We start from the raw sequence: 14,258 nt of genomic DNA on the forward strand, positions 1-14,258 counted from the left end.
GGTCTCCTGGTACCCTTTCTTGACTTCCTACCTGCTGGGATGCTCTGATCTTGAGCTTGGAAGAAGCAGTCCTTGAATGCTAACCAACTATCTTGGGCCCCCTTACCTTCTAGTACCCTGTCCCATGGGATTTCCCCTAGCAATTGCTTGAAAAGGCCAAAGTTGGCCCTCCTGAAGTCCAGGGTTGTGATTCTGCTAGCTATTCTGGTCCTGCCACATGAGATCCTGAACTCTACCATCTCATGGTCACTACAACCAAGGCTGCCCTCAGCCTTCACCTCTTCAACCAGACCCTCCTTGTTAGTGAGGATCAGATCCAGCAGCGCTCCTCTCCTAGTTGGCTCATCCACCATTTGCATCAGAAAGTTATCATCAATGCACTGGAGGAACCTCCTGGACTGGGGATGGCTGGCTGAGTAGGCCTCCCAGCAAATATCAGGGTAGTTGAAATCCCCCACGTCAACCAGGCCCTGTAACTGCGAGACTGCTCTCAGCTGCCTGTAGAAGGCCTCATCACCCTCCTCATCCTGATCCGGTGGCCTGTAATAGACACCCACAACAGTATCACCCCTGCCAGCCTGCCCCTTAATTCGCACCCACAAACTCTCAACTCGCTCCTGATCCGCCCCTGGACAGAACTCAATACATTCTAGCTGCTCACTCACATAAAGAGCAACTCCACCACCTCTCCTTAGCGGCCTGTCTTTCCTGAACAAGACATAGCCATCCATGACCACATTCCAGTCATGCGAGGCGTCCCACCAAGTCTCTGTAATTGCCACTAGATCATAGCCCCCCGACCGAACACGGATTTCTAACTCCTCCTGTTTATTCCCCATGCTGCGTGCATTGGTGTACAGGCATTTCAGGGAGCGAGCTGAGCACACCGATTTCACCCCAGGGGGATGGGAGGCCTCCTGGTCTACCTCAACACTAGAGCGTTGCCCCAGTGGTGCAAGCCCAGCTACTACCCCATCCCCCTTCGAATCTAGTTTAAAGCTCTCCGAATGAGCCCTGCTAACTCCTGTCCCAGAACCCTTTAGTCCCTACGACATAAACCTTTCCCATGTATTACAGTCACGCCTGTTGTCTTATAAAACCAGCCATTATCAAAGAACCCAAAGCCCTGCCTGTAGCACCAGTCTCGTAGCCAGGCATTAATAGAGAGAATCCTACTATTCCATCACACATCATCACCTGAAAATGGAAATAGGGAGGAGAAAACAACTTGTGCCCCAGACTCTTTCACCAACCGTCCTAGGGCCTTGTAGTCTTTCTTCATCCCCCTCAGACTACAGGATGCAGCTTCTTCCCCACCTGTCTGGAAGATCAGCAGGGGGTAGTAGTCTGTGGCCTTCACCAGGTTGGGGAGTTGCCTGGTGATATCCCTGATTCGGGCTCCAGGCAGGCTGCAGACCTCCCTGTGATGGGGGTCAGCTCTGCATATTGGGCCCTCAGATCCCTTTAGGAAGGAGTCTCCAACCACTAAAACTCTTCTCTTCTTCCTTGTGGAGGAGGTAGCTATACGCCTGTCAGGTTTTTCTGACTGTGGTGGGACCTCTGATATAGGTTGCCTCTCCACCACATCCCCATTGGACCGGCTGTATTCCACTAGGGCTTCATATCTATTGCTCAGAGGCACCTATGGAGGCAAGGTAGGCAAGGAGGACACTCGCCTTTTGCCACGGCCATAGACTTGCCTCCACTCACTCCTCTCCTCCAGGTTATTGTTTTCCACCTGAGAGGGGCAGAGTACAGGGGTCCCTCGATCCTGGGAGCTCTCCGGCAGGTGCTCCCATTTTTGTTGCAGGGAAGGCAGAGCCTGGCTCCACCAGTCTATCTCCATTTCAGCCTCCCGAATGCTCCTAAGCCTTTCTACTTCGGCTTGAAGCCTTTCAACCTGGCTTTGCAGTTGTGCCGCTCGGCCGAGCAGATCATCTACCTGCTCACAGCGCACACAGCCCCCTGTCACCACAGAGACGCTGTAGCATTCCCTGCAGCCTGCAGGGAAATAGCCTGGTTAGAAATGCCTCTTGCTGGCATTTCTAACCAGACTACTTATTTGAACTCAGTACACTTCTCTTGCTGCCTTTGTACTTCTCATGATACCTCATAGATGGTCAGTCTGAACCAGCCATTTCCTCCTGTCCCATCTGACTAGTCTCTCCCTCCCCATGTTTGCCTTCACCTTGCTCTCCCTGACTCTGGTCCCAATGTCTCTGTGCACGTGAGTCTCAGTTTCCATATGACCTGCTCCCCACCTCCCAATGCTACCTGCGTCTCAGGGCAGATGTCTGCACCCACACAATGCTGCTCTCCGTTCCTCTCTCTGCCGTCCTCAGCCCCCACTTCCAGCCTGACTCATCCCACCAGCTCCAGTCCTACTCTCCTCTTGCTCTCTCTCTCCCCTCCTCTGGAGTTGGTCTCAGACTTGTTCCCTCTGCGTTCCGCCTAGAAGTGCTTGGATTCTCCTTGCCCAGGCTCAGCAGCAGGATGCTTCTGCTGCAGGTTCAAGCCTAACCCCCAACCCCAGCATTTGACTTGTGACTCCTGAGTCCCACCTCTGCGACCTGCAGATTCACAGACTCAAGCTAGATAGAATTCTATGATTCTAGTCCGTGTAACATGGGGTTACACTTCGCCAGGGCCTGAGCAAAGCTGCCTGCCAGAGGGGACACTACCATTTACTCTGTTTTCAGCCTGGACACCCACTCTCCTGTGCAGTGTTTTTGTTGTACTATACAAAATTTACGTGCTTTAGCTCCAAGACTCCCTACCTGTCAGTGGCCTGCTCCTCATCTCTATCTGCGCTCTGGCTTGGACAACCATGTCAGCTTAATTTTCCTAACAAAAATACCTTTTCCTTCATTTCCATTTATGTATAGTATGAGTGATCCCCTTAAAATTTAGTCAATTGTAAACTAAAAGCATTGGCATGATGACTTCACTTCATTATCTTCTTCCTAAGCAAAATTATCCTTGAAACTCACCTGTAAAATCATCTGATGTACTGTGTCTGATGCTAATAATATCATAAGTATTTTATGTTCTAATTTTAAATTTTCACCTCTCACACCTGTATATATCTTCCAGTGAGTTACTGTGTTATCCTTAAATTGTAGAGGGGACCAGGTTATTACTATCTGTTTATACAGCATGAGTCCAGCGGGGCTGGGGCCGTATACGCTGTGGAAGGGCAATCATAGCAATCATTATCTGTGCAGGATTTTAGACACTCAAATAGGAGGCATTCATTAGTGTTAAGCTTTTAACTGTCAGATTCATACTGTATTCCCAGTGACAGTGATGGAAACTATATTTTTTATTTTGTGGTGCTATTAGTTCAATATTATTCATAGAATCATAGAAAGGTTTGGGTTGGAAGGGACCTTAAAGATCATCTAGTTCCAACCCCCCTGCCACGGGCAGGGACACCTTTCCACTAGACCAAGTTGCTCAAAGCCCCATCCAACCTGGCCTTGAACACTGCCAGGGAGGGGGCATCCACAGCTTCTCTGGGCAACCTGTGCCAGTGTCTCACCACCCTCACAGTCAAGAATTTCTTCCTAATATCTAATCTAAATCTACACTCTTTCACTTTAAAACTGTTCCCCCTCGTCCTGTCACTACATGTCCTTGTAAAAAGTCCCTCTCCAGCTTTCCTGTAGGCCCCCTTCAGATACTGGAAGGCTGCTAGAAGGTCTCCCCAGAGCCTTCTCTTCTCCAGGCTGAACAGCCCCAACTCTCTCAGCCTGTCTTCATAGGAGAGGTGCTCCAGCCCTCTGATCATCTTCCTGGCCCTCCTCTGGACTCACTCCAACAGGTCCATGTCGTTCTTATGTTGGGGGCCTCAGAGCTGAACGCAGTACTTATTTCTAGTTTATTTTTTTCCTCCTTTGGTGGTGATGGTGATTTCCATCTGCTGTGGGGTTCCTCATTCGTGGCTCCATGTAATGCACTGCCATTTTAATGGTCTGTCCTGCAGAGCAGGCTCATTGGGGTTTCCTGCTGCTGTAATTAAGCCATGGCGGTGGAGGCCAGTGTCATTGCGGGGGTCCGGGGAGGAGGACACAGGGTGCAGTGCTCCAGCTGCACTGCTGCAATCCCTGGCTTCAGGGCAGGACAGCTTGCCCAAATAGCATCACCTGTGAAACCCAGCAGATGATGGGTAAGGCAAGGAGGAAAAGCTGCGCTAAAACAAATGGTGTGTTTGAACAACTTTTCTGTATACAGCTGTCTTATCACTGCTGTGTTTCACAGCGGGCCTGTCCCGTCTCTTCTGCAATAACAAACCCAGCTTGCTAAAGGACCGCTTTCTGCTTAACGATGAGCATGCAACCAGCACTGAGAATTTCTGGTTTTCTGTCAACAAGTAACGAGCAGATGCAGGACAGACCCCTGAAAAGTTGTGCTTTTGTGCTTCTGATTGGGAGTGAGTTGTTACCATCCATCCAAACAATGCTACAGTTCAACGCACTGGTTTTCAACGAAGAGAGATGGAGTTTCCAGTCACTTGCTGAGCAGAGGTTGCTCACGGGATGCTCCTGCTCCTACCTTAGGTGACAGCTGCCTCTCCAGCCCACTGCTACAGCGGCTCCCCAGGATGGCTAACCACTGCCTTGGGGGGCACATCATAGAATCATAGAGTCATAGAATCATTTTGGTTGGAAAGGACCTTTAAGATCATCGAGTCCAACCATTAACCTAACACTGCCAAGTCCACCACTAAACCATGTCCCTAAGCACCGCATCTACTCGTCTTTGAAATACCTCCAGGGATGGTGACTCCACCACTTCCCTGGGCAGCCTGTTCCAATGTTTGATAACCCTTTCCGTGAAGAAATTTTTCCTGATACCAATCTAAATCTCCCCTGGTGCAACTTGAGGCCGTTTCCTCTTGTCCTATCACTTGATACCTGGGAGAAGAGACTGACACCCACCTCGCTACAGCCTCCTTTCATGTAGTTGTAGAGAGCAATAAAGTCTCCCCTCAGCCTCCTTTTCTGCAGACTAAACAACCCCAGTTCCCTGAGCTGCTCCTCATAAGTCTTGTTCTCCAGACATCTCCCCAGCACCCCCCAACTCCTTTTTCGTTGTCAAAGTATCAGCTCTTGTCCCCCTCCAGGAGAGGTGAACAGCTTGGCAGCAAGACAAAAAAACATGAGAAACAAACTGTCCAGGCAGGGTTTTATAAACATTGCGCTAATTCTTTACAAGATCACATGAGGCTGTAATCAGGAGTAATGAGAGGAGGTGCAGTTCCAGCATGCCACTAATTAGGTACTAAAAACCTGAGCACAGTTGTCAGCACCTCTCTCTCCAGTGATAATTCAAAATGTGGTATTCCTCCCCTGACAAATCCCCCTTGATGAATAAATAAAGTGACATTCGTTTATAATCACCTGAAGTTATGGCAAAACCCATTCATTTTAAGCTGTTACACATCTAAGGACAGTCTCTGGCAAAGTCAAGAGGACTCGTTCCACTTACACTGAAACATGAAAATATATTGCTATCTTGTTCATAAACAGTTACTGAAAATTGCCCGTGTTATTTCCCCACAGCTGATGGCAGCAGTGCTGCTTCCTCGCTTGGCTGGGCTCCAGCCCCAGCCTGTGCCGTGTCCCTGCCGTGGCTTGTTTGGGAAATCAGCTCCCAAGCCGTGATTTATCCCTCCAGCTGGTGCCTGTGCTGCAATACTGTAGGGATGTGCTAGTTACCTGGTATTAATTCGAGCAGAGATGAGCACACCGCGCTTTCTAATTTGTAGGTAGGATGAAGAGGTTGGACATCGGTCCTACCTTTAACAGCCTTATGGTTTGCTTTGGTGGTTGTTGCACTGGGCAAAACAGATGTTAGCAGCTTGCAGGAGATTTTGATATTTGGATTTTAATTTTTTCTATCCCAGATGAGAACAAATACACAAATGTTGGAAACTTCCTCTGAGTCAGAAAGCCTCAACATGCTGATTTCTAGAATTTAAAAGTTCCTGTGAAGTGGATGTCATTTGGGGATTCATAGTTGTACTTTATAGTGGTTTTAACAAGCCATGATGCAAAGGGTGCAGACAGTCCATATTTATTGCTGAAATCTTGGGGGAAGGGAAAGCGACTGCTTCTGTTCAGAAAATCTTCTCTTTTCTAGATCACACTCCCATCTGCCGTGTTTCCAAAGGGAAAGTGCACACACCCAGCTCCGGGCTGGGCAGAGAGAGCTGCTGGGTTCCTTGAAGCTGTCTGGCAAGCGAGGTCTGTCTGTGAGGCACTGGTGATGCTCGAGAGGCTTCTGGTCCTCGACCGCAGCTGTGCTGGACCCTCCCTGCCAGCCAGTGTCTCCCCAGGGGCCTGGGGTGACAGCCTGCCCCAGCTAACCGAATCTCCCAGACTGGGGGACACCTAACCGTGAGCAACAGGGAAAGGTTTCATCCTTGATCCCTAATGGATCGAAAATCCCTAAATGATGGGAATCCTGATGGTTGGCATTACTGTTCTTGGTAACAGGTTGGATTAATGGGGAAGTCTAAGGGGGCTGTAGCTGTTGGACATCCCTGTCCGTGGCTCCCTGGTGCACTGCCAGGGGCTCAGAACCCCCCTCCCCTTGTTCCTGCTGCTGCCAGCCATGTCCTCAGGGAGAAGTACATTTCCCAGAGCTCTGAAGGCTGGGAAACTAGAGGTAAAGGTGCTTACCTCTTCCTCTGACATTTACCATAGAAGCAAGAACAAAACCCAGATCAGCGATGGCAGACAGGTCAGCAGGAGGTGCCGACCCAGGGGTCTGATGAGCTGAGCACATGGGTTGCTTTTGCTTCAGAGAGGAGTGGGATTTGGGCTCTCAGCCCTCAGTGATGTGCTGGGGTGCCAGCTGCCACAACAATGGGCTCCATGGGATCCTCTCCTTGTCCTCTGCGCCCAGCAGCTCCTCCTTGCTGCAGGGTGGCTTTCCTCACCTGACAAACCATACCATAGAAAAGCTTTCCCCAAATTTTTTGCCTCACCCACAGCATTCCCTCCATGCTGTTTCTCCAGCAACTTTTGAACCAAACCTGAGCAAGGCGCAGGAGTCTCAAAGGTCGTCAAGTTTCTCCACACTTCGTGCATGCTGGTGGATCAGCAAAGGAGAAGACCCAGATTAATTTTTCCACTAGTTGTTTATTTTAAAGTTTTCATAATTTTAATTTTTCTTGAGGAAAACCATCTCTGAGAGCTGAAGATAGAAAAAACAGCTCCCCACCAAATGCCAGTGACTTTGCCCCAAATCCCAGGGGTGTCTCCTTAACATCACTGGCCTCCCAAACTCTTCAAATAATTCAGGTTTTTATTACAGCACTTCCTCTGTACAGAGGGGACTATGCATTTTTTTAGGCTGAATCTCATTTTATTTCCATCCTAGTTTGTATTTGCCATTTAAAAAAAAATTCTTCCTCTTATAGCTCTATCAAAACACATGTCAGTGCTCATTTTTGCTGATTATTTAGAGTCCTTCATTATGTTTATGCTGGGTCTTTTCTGAGAAGCTTCCATTAGGGGCCCTCAAACCTCAGCGTGAGGAGGCTGGTCAGAGGTGGGGCAGGGTTAAATAATGGCAGGATGTTTTGATATTAATATTAACCCTGGTACCAGTGGCAGGGCCTTAGTTGTGGTCAATCTGCCTTGCACTGCGTGGCTGGTGTGCAGCTCTCTTAGGAACATCCTAAACTAGGGCATGCTCTTGGTATAAGAAAATATCCCAGGAGTTTGCAGCTGCCTTGACCTCCGAGCCCTCTGCTGTGGACAATGAAATTAAGGTCAGCACCGGCAGCCAAGTGCAATACCTTGTCTGACACCAGCCCGCATGCCTTAGGGCAGCCCCAAGGCTGTGCCACTGTGCTGCGGCTCTGCACAAAGCCGAGAGCCGGCTCCGCTTCCCACCCAGCTGTGCTGAGCAGTGATCGAAGTGGTGAGTCCGGCCAGTGTTTGTATTTCTTTCGGTGGTCCTCTAAGCCCTTAAATCACACCTCCTGCTTTGAGGCTAGACGTGGGTATTAAAGTCCCACAGGTGTTTCAGCTGTCATCAAAGGCAGAAAGATATTGAGTAGGCAGTGACTGGTTTTTAGACCTGATTATAAACCCATGGAAAGGGTTTTGCAGTTGTATCCATGAATATCTTTCCACTCAATATGAATTATGAGGAGCAGCTGGGGGAACTGCGATTGTTTAGCCTGGAGAAAAGGAGGCTGAGGGGAGACCTTATTGCTCTCTACAACTACATGAAAGGAGGTTGTAGTGGGGTGGGGGTCGGTCTCTTCTCCCAGGTATCAAGTGATAGGACGAGAGGAAACGGCCTCAAGTTGCACCAGGGGGGGATTTATATTGGATATGAGGAAAAATTTCTTCACAGAAAGGGTTATCAAACACTGGAACAGGCTGCCCAGGGAAGTGGTGGAGTCACCATCCCTGGAGGTATTTAAAAGACGTGTAGATGTGGTGCTTAGGGACATGGTTTAGTGGTGGACTTGGCAGTGCTAGGTTAACGGTTGGACTCGATGATCTTAAAGGTCCTTTCCAACCAAAATGATTCTATGATTCTATGATTCACCCACTCTGCCACAGTTTGCTTGTCTGGAGTAGGCAGTGACTTGGACTTCCAGTCACAAATCCTCACTCGCCATGTCTGAGGATCCCTCCTGGCATGGTTTACACCAGCTGGCTTGGCGATGGGCTTGCATCAGCCCCACAAGTATGTCTGACTAAGGCAAGGGAAAGACAAGGGGTCTGCCAGCTCGCTGCCATCGGCGGGGAGGAGGAGGACTTGGCACAGCAGAGACTGGAGACCAGGGCTCTTCATCTTTCCCCAAGAAGCTGAGGGTTGTGTGCTGCTGTTAGCAAAATGGACCGTGCCCCTCTTCTTTAACTCTGAAAAATATAACCCGTTCTTCTGCCAAATACTTCTAAAAAATCAGTGGCTGCGGGGAAGTACCAGGTAGAGGAGAAGTTCTCCAGGCAACAATATAGCAGTCACCCTAGTAGACAGGCATGTCTCAGGTCTGTGGTTAACCAGTCTCTTAGTTAATCGATTGATGTTTTACAAATTGTTAGAATATAAAGATAGATGATTCTGTTATCAATGCAGAAATACTAGAAAGAAAGCAAGAAAAGGCCTCTCGGCTGCGAGGAGCAGTGGGTGTACAGGTAGCGCCATGAGCAGTGTTGAACACGTAGCAGCTGCCAGACGTGTTTTCCCGTGGTATTTAGGGCCTCTGTGAGAACCAGGTTGCACTGAAAATGCTAAAAACTGCTTGCAAGCAGTCCTAACAGTGATACCGAAACTTGAGCAGAGATGTGCTTGATCTGGAATGAAATGAAAAGCCCTTGGGGGTGGGCATGAAGAGGGCCTTCACCTCCAAGTGCTCCTACCCCATGCCCCAGAGCCTTGCCAGGGTTTTTTGCAGGGAGCAGTGTTAAAGACAACCATTGCCTCCCTGCCAGATTTGTTGCTACCCAGGTCTATTACGTATAAACTATATAAAGAAATCAGGAACAGGACCCCTATCCCTCCGGCTGAGAGGACACGACCGGTTGGCTATGAGAAGGTTTCCCCTTCCTTCGTTTCCACCTGTGTGTTGTGTTATTTCTTGTACCATGCCGCAGTTCAGCAGGAGAAGCGCTCGGGCCACATGGTCAGCCAGCCTCCCATCCCCTGGCCGGTGCCTCAGTGCGAGCACCGAGCCACATGTGGACACGGGCATCACCTTGCAGGCTGGAGACAGGAGCCTTGAAAAGAGATGGCAGGTTTGGGTCACTTGCTCTCTGCAGCATTTTCTTCTGGCTGGCTCGATGCAGCTCCCTGCTCAGAGGTCAGGACTCTGGGTCTGAGCGTCTTTTTGTGTGCGCTGTGAGCAGGTAGATGATCTGCTCGGCCGAGCGGCACAGCTGCAAAGCCAGGTTGAAAGGCTTCAAGCCGAAGTAGAAAGGCTTAGGAGCATTCGGGAGGCTGAAATGGAGATAGACTGGTGGAGCCAGGCTCTGCCTTCCCTGCAACAAAAATGGGAGCACCTGCCGGAGAGCTCCCAGGATCGAGGGACCCCTGTACTCTGCCCCTCTCAGGTGGAAAACAATAACCTGGAGGAGAGGAGTGAGTGGAGGCAAGTCTATGGCCGTGGCAAAAGGCGAGTGCCCTCCTTGCCTACCTTGCCTCCACAGGTGCCTCTGAGCAATAGATATGAAGCCCTAGTGGAATACAGCCAGTCCAATGGGGATGTGGTGGAGAGGCAACCTATATCAGAGGTCCCACCACAGTCAGAAAAACCTGACAGGCGTATAGCTACCTCCTCCACAAGGAAGAAGAGAAGAGTTTTAGTGGTTGGAGACTCCTTCCTAAAGGGATCTGAGGGCCCAATATGCAGAGCTGACCCCCATCACAGGGAGGTCTGCAGCCTGCCTGGAGCCCGAATCAGGGATATCACCAGGCAACTCCCCAACCTGGTGAAGGCCACAGACTACTACCCCCTGCTGATCTTCCAGACAGGTGGGGAAGAAGCTGCATCCTGTAGTCTGAGGGGGATGAAGAAAGACTACAAGGCCCTAGGACGGTTGGTGAAAGAGTCTGGGGCACAAGTTGTTTTCTCCTCCCTACTTCCATTTTCAGGTGATGATGTGTGATGGAATAGTAGGATTCTCTCTATTAATGCCTGGCTACGAGACTGGTGCTACAGGCAGGGCTTTGGGTTCTTTGATAATGGCTGGTTTTATAAGACACCAGGAGTGACCGTAATACATGGGAAAGGTTTATGTCGTAGGGACTAAAGGGTTCTGGGACAGGAATTAGCAGGGCTCATTCGGAGAGCTTTAAACTAGATTCGAAGGGGGATGGGGTAGTAGCTGGGCTTGCACCACTGGGGCAACGCTCTAGTGTTGAGGTAGACCAGGAGGCCTCCCATCCCCCTGGGGTGAAATCGGTGTGCTCAGCTCGCTCCCTGAAATGCCTGTACACCAATGCACGCAGCATGGGGAATAAACAGGAGGAGTTAGAAATCCGTGTTCGGTCGGGGGGCTATGATCTAGTGGCAATTACAGAGACTTGGTGGGACGCCTCGTATGACTGGAATGTGGTCATGGATGGCTATGTCTTGTTCAGGAAAGACAGGCCGCTAAGGAGAGGTGGTGGAGTTGCTCTTTATGTGAGTGAGCAGCTAGAATGTATTGAGTTCTGTCCAGGGGCGGATCAGGAGCGAGTTGAGAGTTTGTGGGTGCGAATTAAGGGGCAGGCTGGCAGGGGTGATACTGTTGTGGGTGTCTATTACAGGCCACCGGATCAGGATGAGGAGGGTGATGAGGCCTTCTACAGGCAGCTGAGAGCAGTCTCGCAATTACAGGGCCTGGTTGACGTGGGGGATTTCAACTACCCTGATATTTGCTGGGAGGCCTACTCAGCCAGTCATCCTCAGTCCAGGAGGTTCCTCCAGTGCATTGATGATAACTTTCTGATGCAAATGGTGGATGAGCCAACTAGGAGAGGAGCGCTGCTGGATCTGATCCTCACTAACAAGGAGGGTCTGGTTGAAGCGGTGAAGGCTGAGGGCAGCCTTGGTTGTAGTGACCATGAGATGGTAGAGTTCAGGATCTCATGTGGCAGGACCAGAATAGCTAGCAGAATCACAACCCTGGACTTCAGGAGGGCCAACTTTGGCCTTTTCAAGCAATTGCTAGGGGAAATCCCATGGGACAGGGTACTAGAAGGTAAGGGGGCCCAAGATAGTTGGTTAGCATTCAAGGACTGCTTCTTCCGAGCTCAAGATCAGAGCATCCCAACAGGTAGGAAGTCAAGAAAGGGCACCAGGAGACCTGCATGGTTAAACAGGGAACTGCTGGGCAAACTCAAGTGGAAGAAGAGGGTGTACAGATCATGGAAGGAGGGGCTGGCCACTTGGGAGGAATATAAGTCTGTTGTCAGAGGATGTAGGGAGGCAACTAGGAAAGCTAAGGCCTCCTTGGAATTAAACCTTGCAAGAGAGGTCAAGGACAACAGAAAGGGCTTCTTCAAATACATTGCAGGTAAAGCCAACACTAGAGGCAATGTAGGCCCACTGATGAATGAGGTGGGGGCCCTGGAGACAGAGGATAAAAAGAAGGCGGAGATACTGAATGCCTTCTTTGCCTCTGTCTATACTGCTGGAGGCTGTCCTGAGGAGCCCCGGACCCCTGAGGCCACAGAAGAAGTCAGAATAGAGGAGGAAATCCATGGGCCCTGATGGGATGCACCCGCGGGTGCTGAGGGAGCTGGCGGAAGTCATTGCTAGGCCACTCTCCATCATCTTTGCTAAGTCGTGGGCAACGGGAGAGGTGCCTGAGGACTGGAGATAAGCGAATGTCACTCCAGTCTTCAAAAAGGGCAAGAAGGAGGACCCGGGTAACTATAGACCGGTCAGCCTCACCTCCATCCCCGGAAAGGTAATGGAACAACTTGTCCTTGGTGCTGTCTCTAGGCACATCAAGGATAGGGGGATCATTAGGGGCACTCAGCATGGCTTCACCAAGGGGAAGTCATGCTTAACCAACTTGATAGCCTTTTATGAGGACGTAACCCGGTGGATAGATGATGGTAAAGCTGTGGATGTGGTCTATCTCGATTTCAGTAAAGCGTTTGACACGGTCTCCCACAGCATCCTCGCAGCTAAACTGAGGAAGTGTGATCTGGATGATCGGGTAGTGAGGTGGATTGTGAACTGGCTGAAGGAAAGAAGCCAGAGAGTGGTGGTCAATGGGACACAGTCCACTTGGAGGCCTGTGTCTAGCGGAGTCCCGCAAGGGTCGGTACTGGGACCAGTTCTATTCAATATATTCATTAATGACTTGGATGAGGGATTAGAGTGCACTGTCAGCAAGTTCGCTGATGACACAAAATTGGGAGGAGTGGCTGACACACCGGAAGGCTGCGCAGCCATTCATAGAGACCTGGACAGGCTGGAGAGTTGGGCGGGGAGAAATTTAATGAAATATAACAAGGGCAAGTGTAGAGTCCTGCATTTGGGCAAGAACAACCCCATGTACCAGTACAAGTTGGGGGCAGACCTGTTGGAGACCAGCGTAGGGGAAAGGGACCTGGGGGTCCTAGTGGACAACAGGATGACCATGAGCCAGCAGTGTGCCCTTGTGGCCAAGAAGGCCAATGGCATCCTGGGGTGTATTAGAAGGGGTGTGGTTAGCAGGTCGAGAGAGGTTCTCCTCCCCCTCTACTCTGCCCTGGTGAGGCCGCATCTGGAATATTGTGTCCAGTTCTGGGCCCCTCAGTTCAAGAAGGACAGGGAACTGCTAGAGAGAGTCCAGCGCAGAGCCACGAAGATGATTAAGGGAGTGGAACATCTCCCTTATGAGGAGAGGCTGAGGGAGCTGGGTCTCTTTAGCTTAGAGAAGAGGAGACTGAGGGGTGACCTCATTAATGTTTTTAAATATGGAAAGCGCAAGTGTCATGAGGATGGAGCCAGCCTCTTCTCAGTGACATCCCTTGGCAGGACAAGGGGCAATGGGTGCAAGCTGGAACACAGGAGGTTCCACTTAAATTTGAGGAAAAACTTCTTTATGGTGAGGGCTACCGAACACTGGAACAGGCTGCCCAGAGAGGTTGTGGAGTCTCCTTCTCTGGAGACATTCAAAACCCGCCTGGACGCGTTCCTGTGTGATATGGTCTAGGCAATCCTGCTCCGGCAGGGGGATTGGACTAGATGATCTTTCGAGGTCCCTTCCAATCCCTAACATTCTGTGATTCTGTGATTCTGTGATTCCCTGCTCTATCGCCGTGGAGTGTATTTTATTCCAGTTGGGGAAGAGAGATAAGCTGGGACAGCTGCTGGAAGTTGCTGTTGCAAGTGCCTCGGTCACTTACCAGACCTTCCTGTGAATTATTCCCACTTCACATGAAATTTCTTTGTTTCAGGTATATGATGTGAGATGTAATTAAAGAACAAGAGGTGCCCAGACGTGGCGGTGCAGTGATGAGTGCCTGCAGAGGAGAGCAGGAGGTGCTGCCTGCAGCCACAGGAGCCCAGAGGAGCTCCGTGCCGGGCAGCCGGGGCCAGCTGTGGGCAGGTACTACTAGGCATCTTCCTACAGCTCTGCAGAGCCCCAGCTGCCACCCTGGGCCCACATCTTGGTAGCTGAGCTCTCATCTGGACAAGGGTGTTCACATCCCCCAGCAGCCAGGGCAGAGGTAACATTCCCTTCCAGAGCATCAGCTAGAATCTCCCCAAAGAGACAGCCAGACCCAGCTTGGGTTAGCTAAAGCAG

The 14,258-nt window shown here is 50.4% G+C and overlaps 1 protein-coding gene across 1 annotated transcript in view; it reads left to right on the forward strand.

Annotated features, from left to right (window-relative positions):
* Nucleotides 1-13,958, forward strand: part of USP12 (ubiquitin specific peptidase 12) — a 72,670-nt gene extending 58,712 nt beyond the window's left edge. Inside the window, exon 10 of the mRNA XM_068425038.1 lies at nt 13,909-13,958. Within this exon, the coding sequence (XP_068281139.1) occupies nt 13,909-13,932 (24 nt within the window). The 3' untranslated portion in view covers nt 13,933-13,958. The remainder of the gene's footprint in view (nt 1-13,908) is intronic.
* Nucleotides 13,959-14,258: the final 300 nt, after the last annotated feature.

Source organism: Nyctibius grandis, chromosome 2 (assembly GCF_013368605.1).
Source record: "Nyctibius grandis isolate bNycGra1 chromosome 2, bNycGra1.pri, whole genome shotgun sequence".
In the NCBI taxonomy this organism is placed as follows: Eukaryota; Metazoa; Chordata; class Aves; order Nyctibiiformes; family Nyctibiidae; genus Nyctibius; species Nyctibius grandis.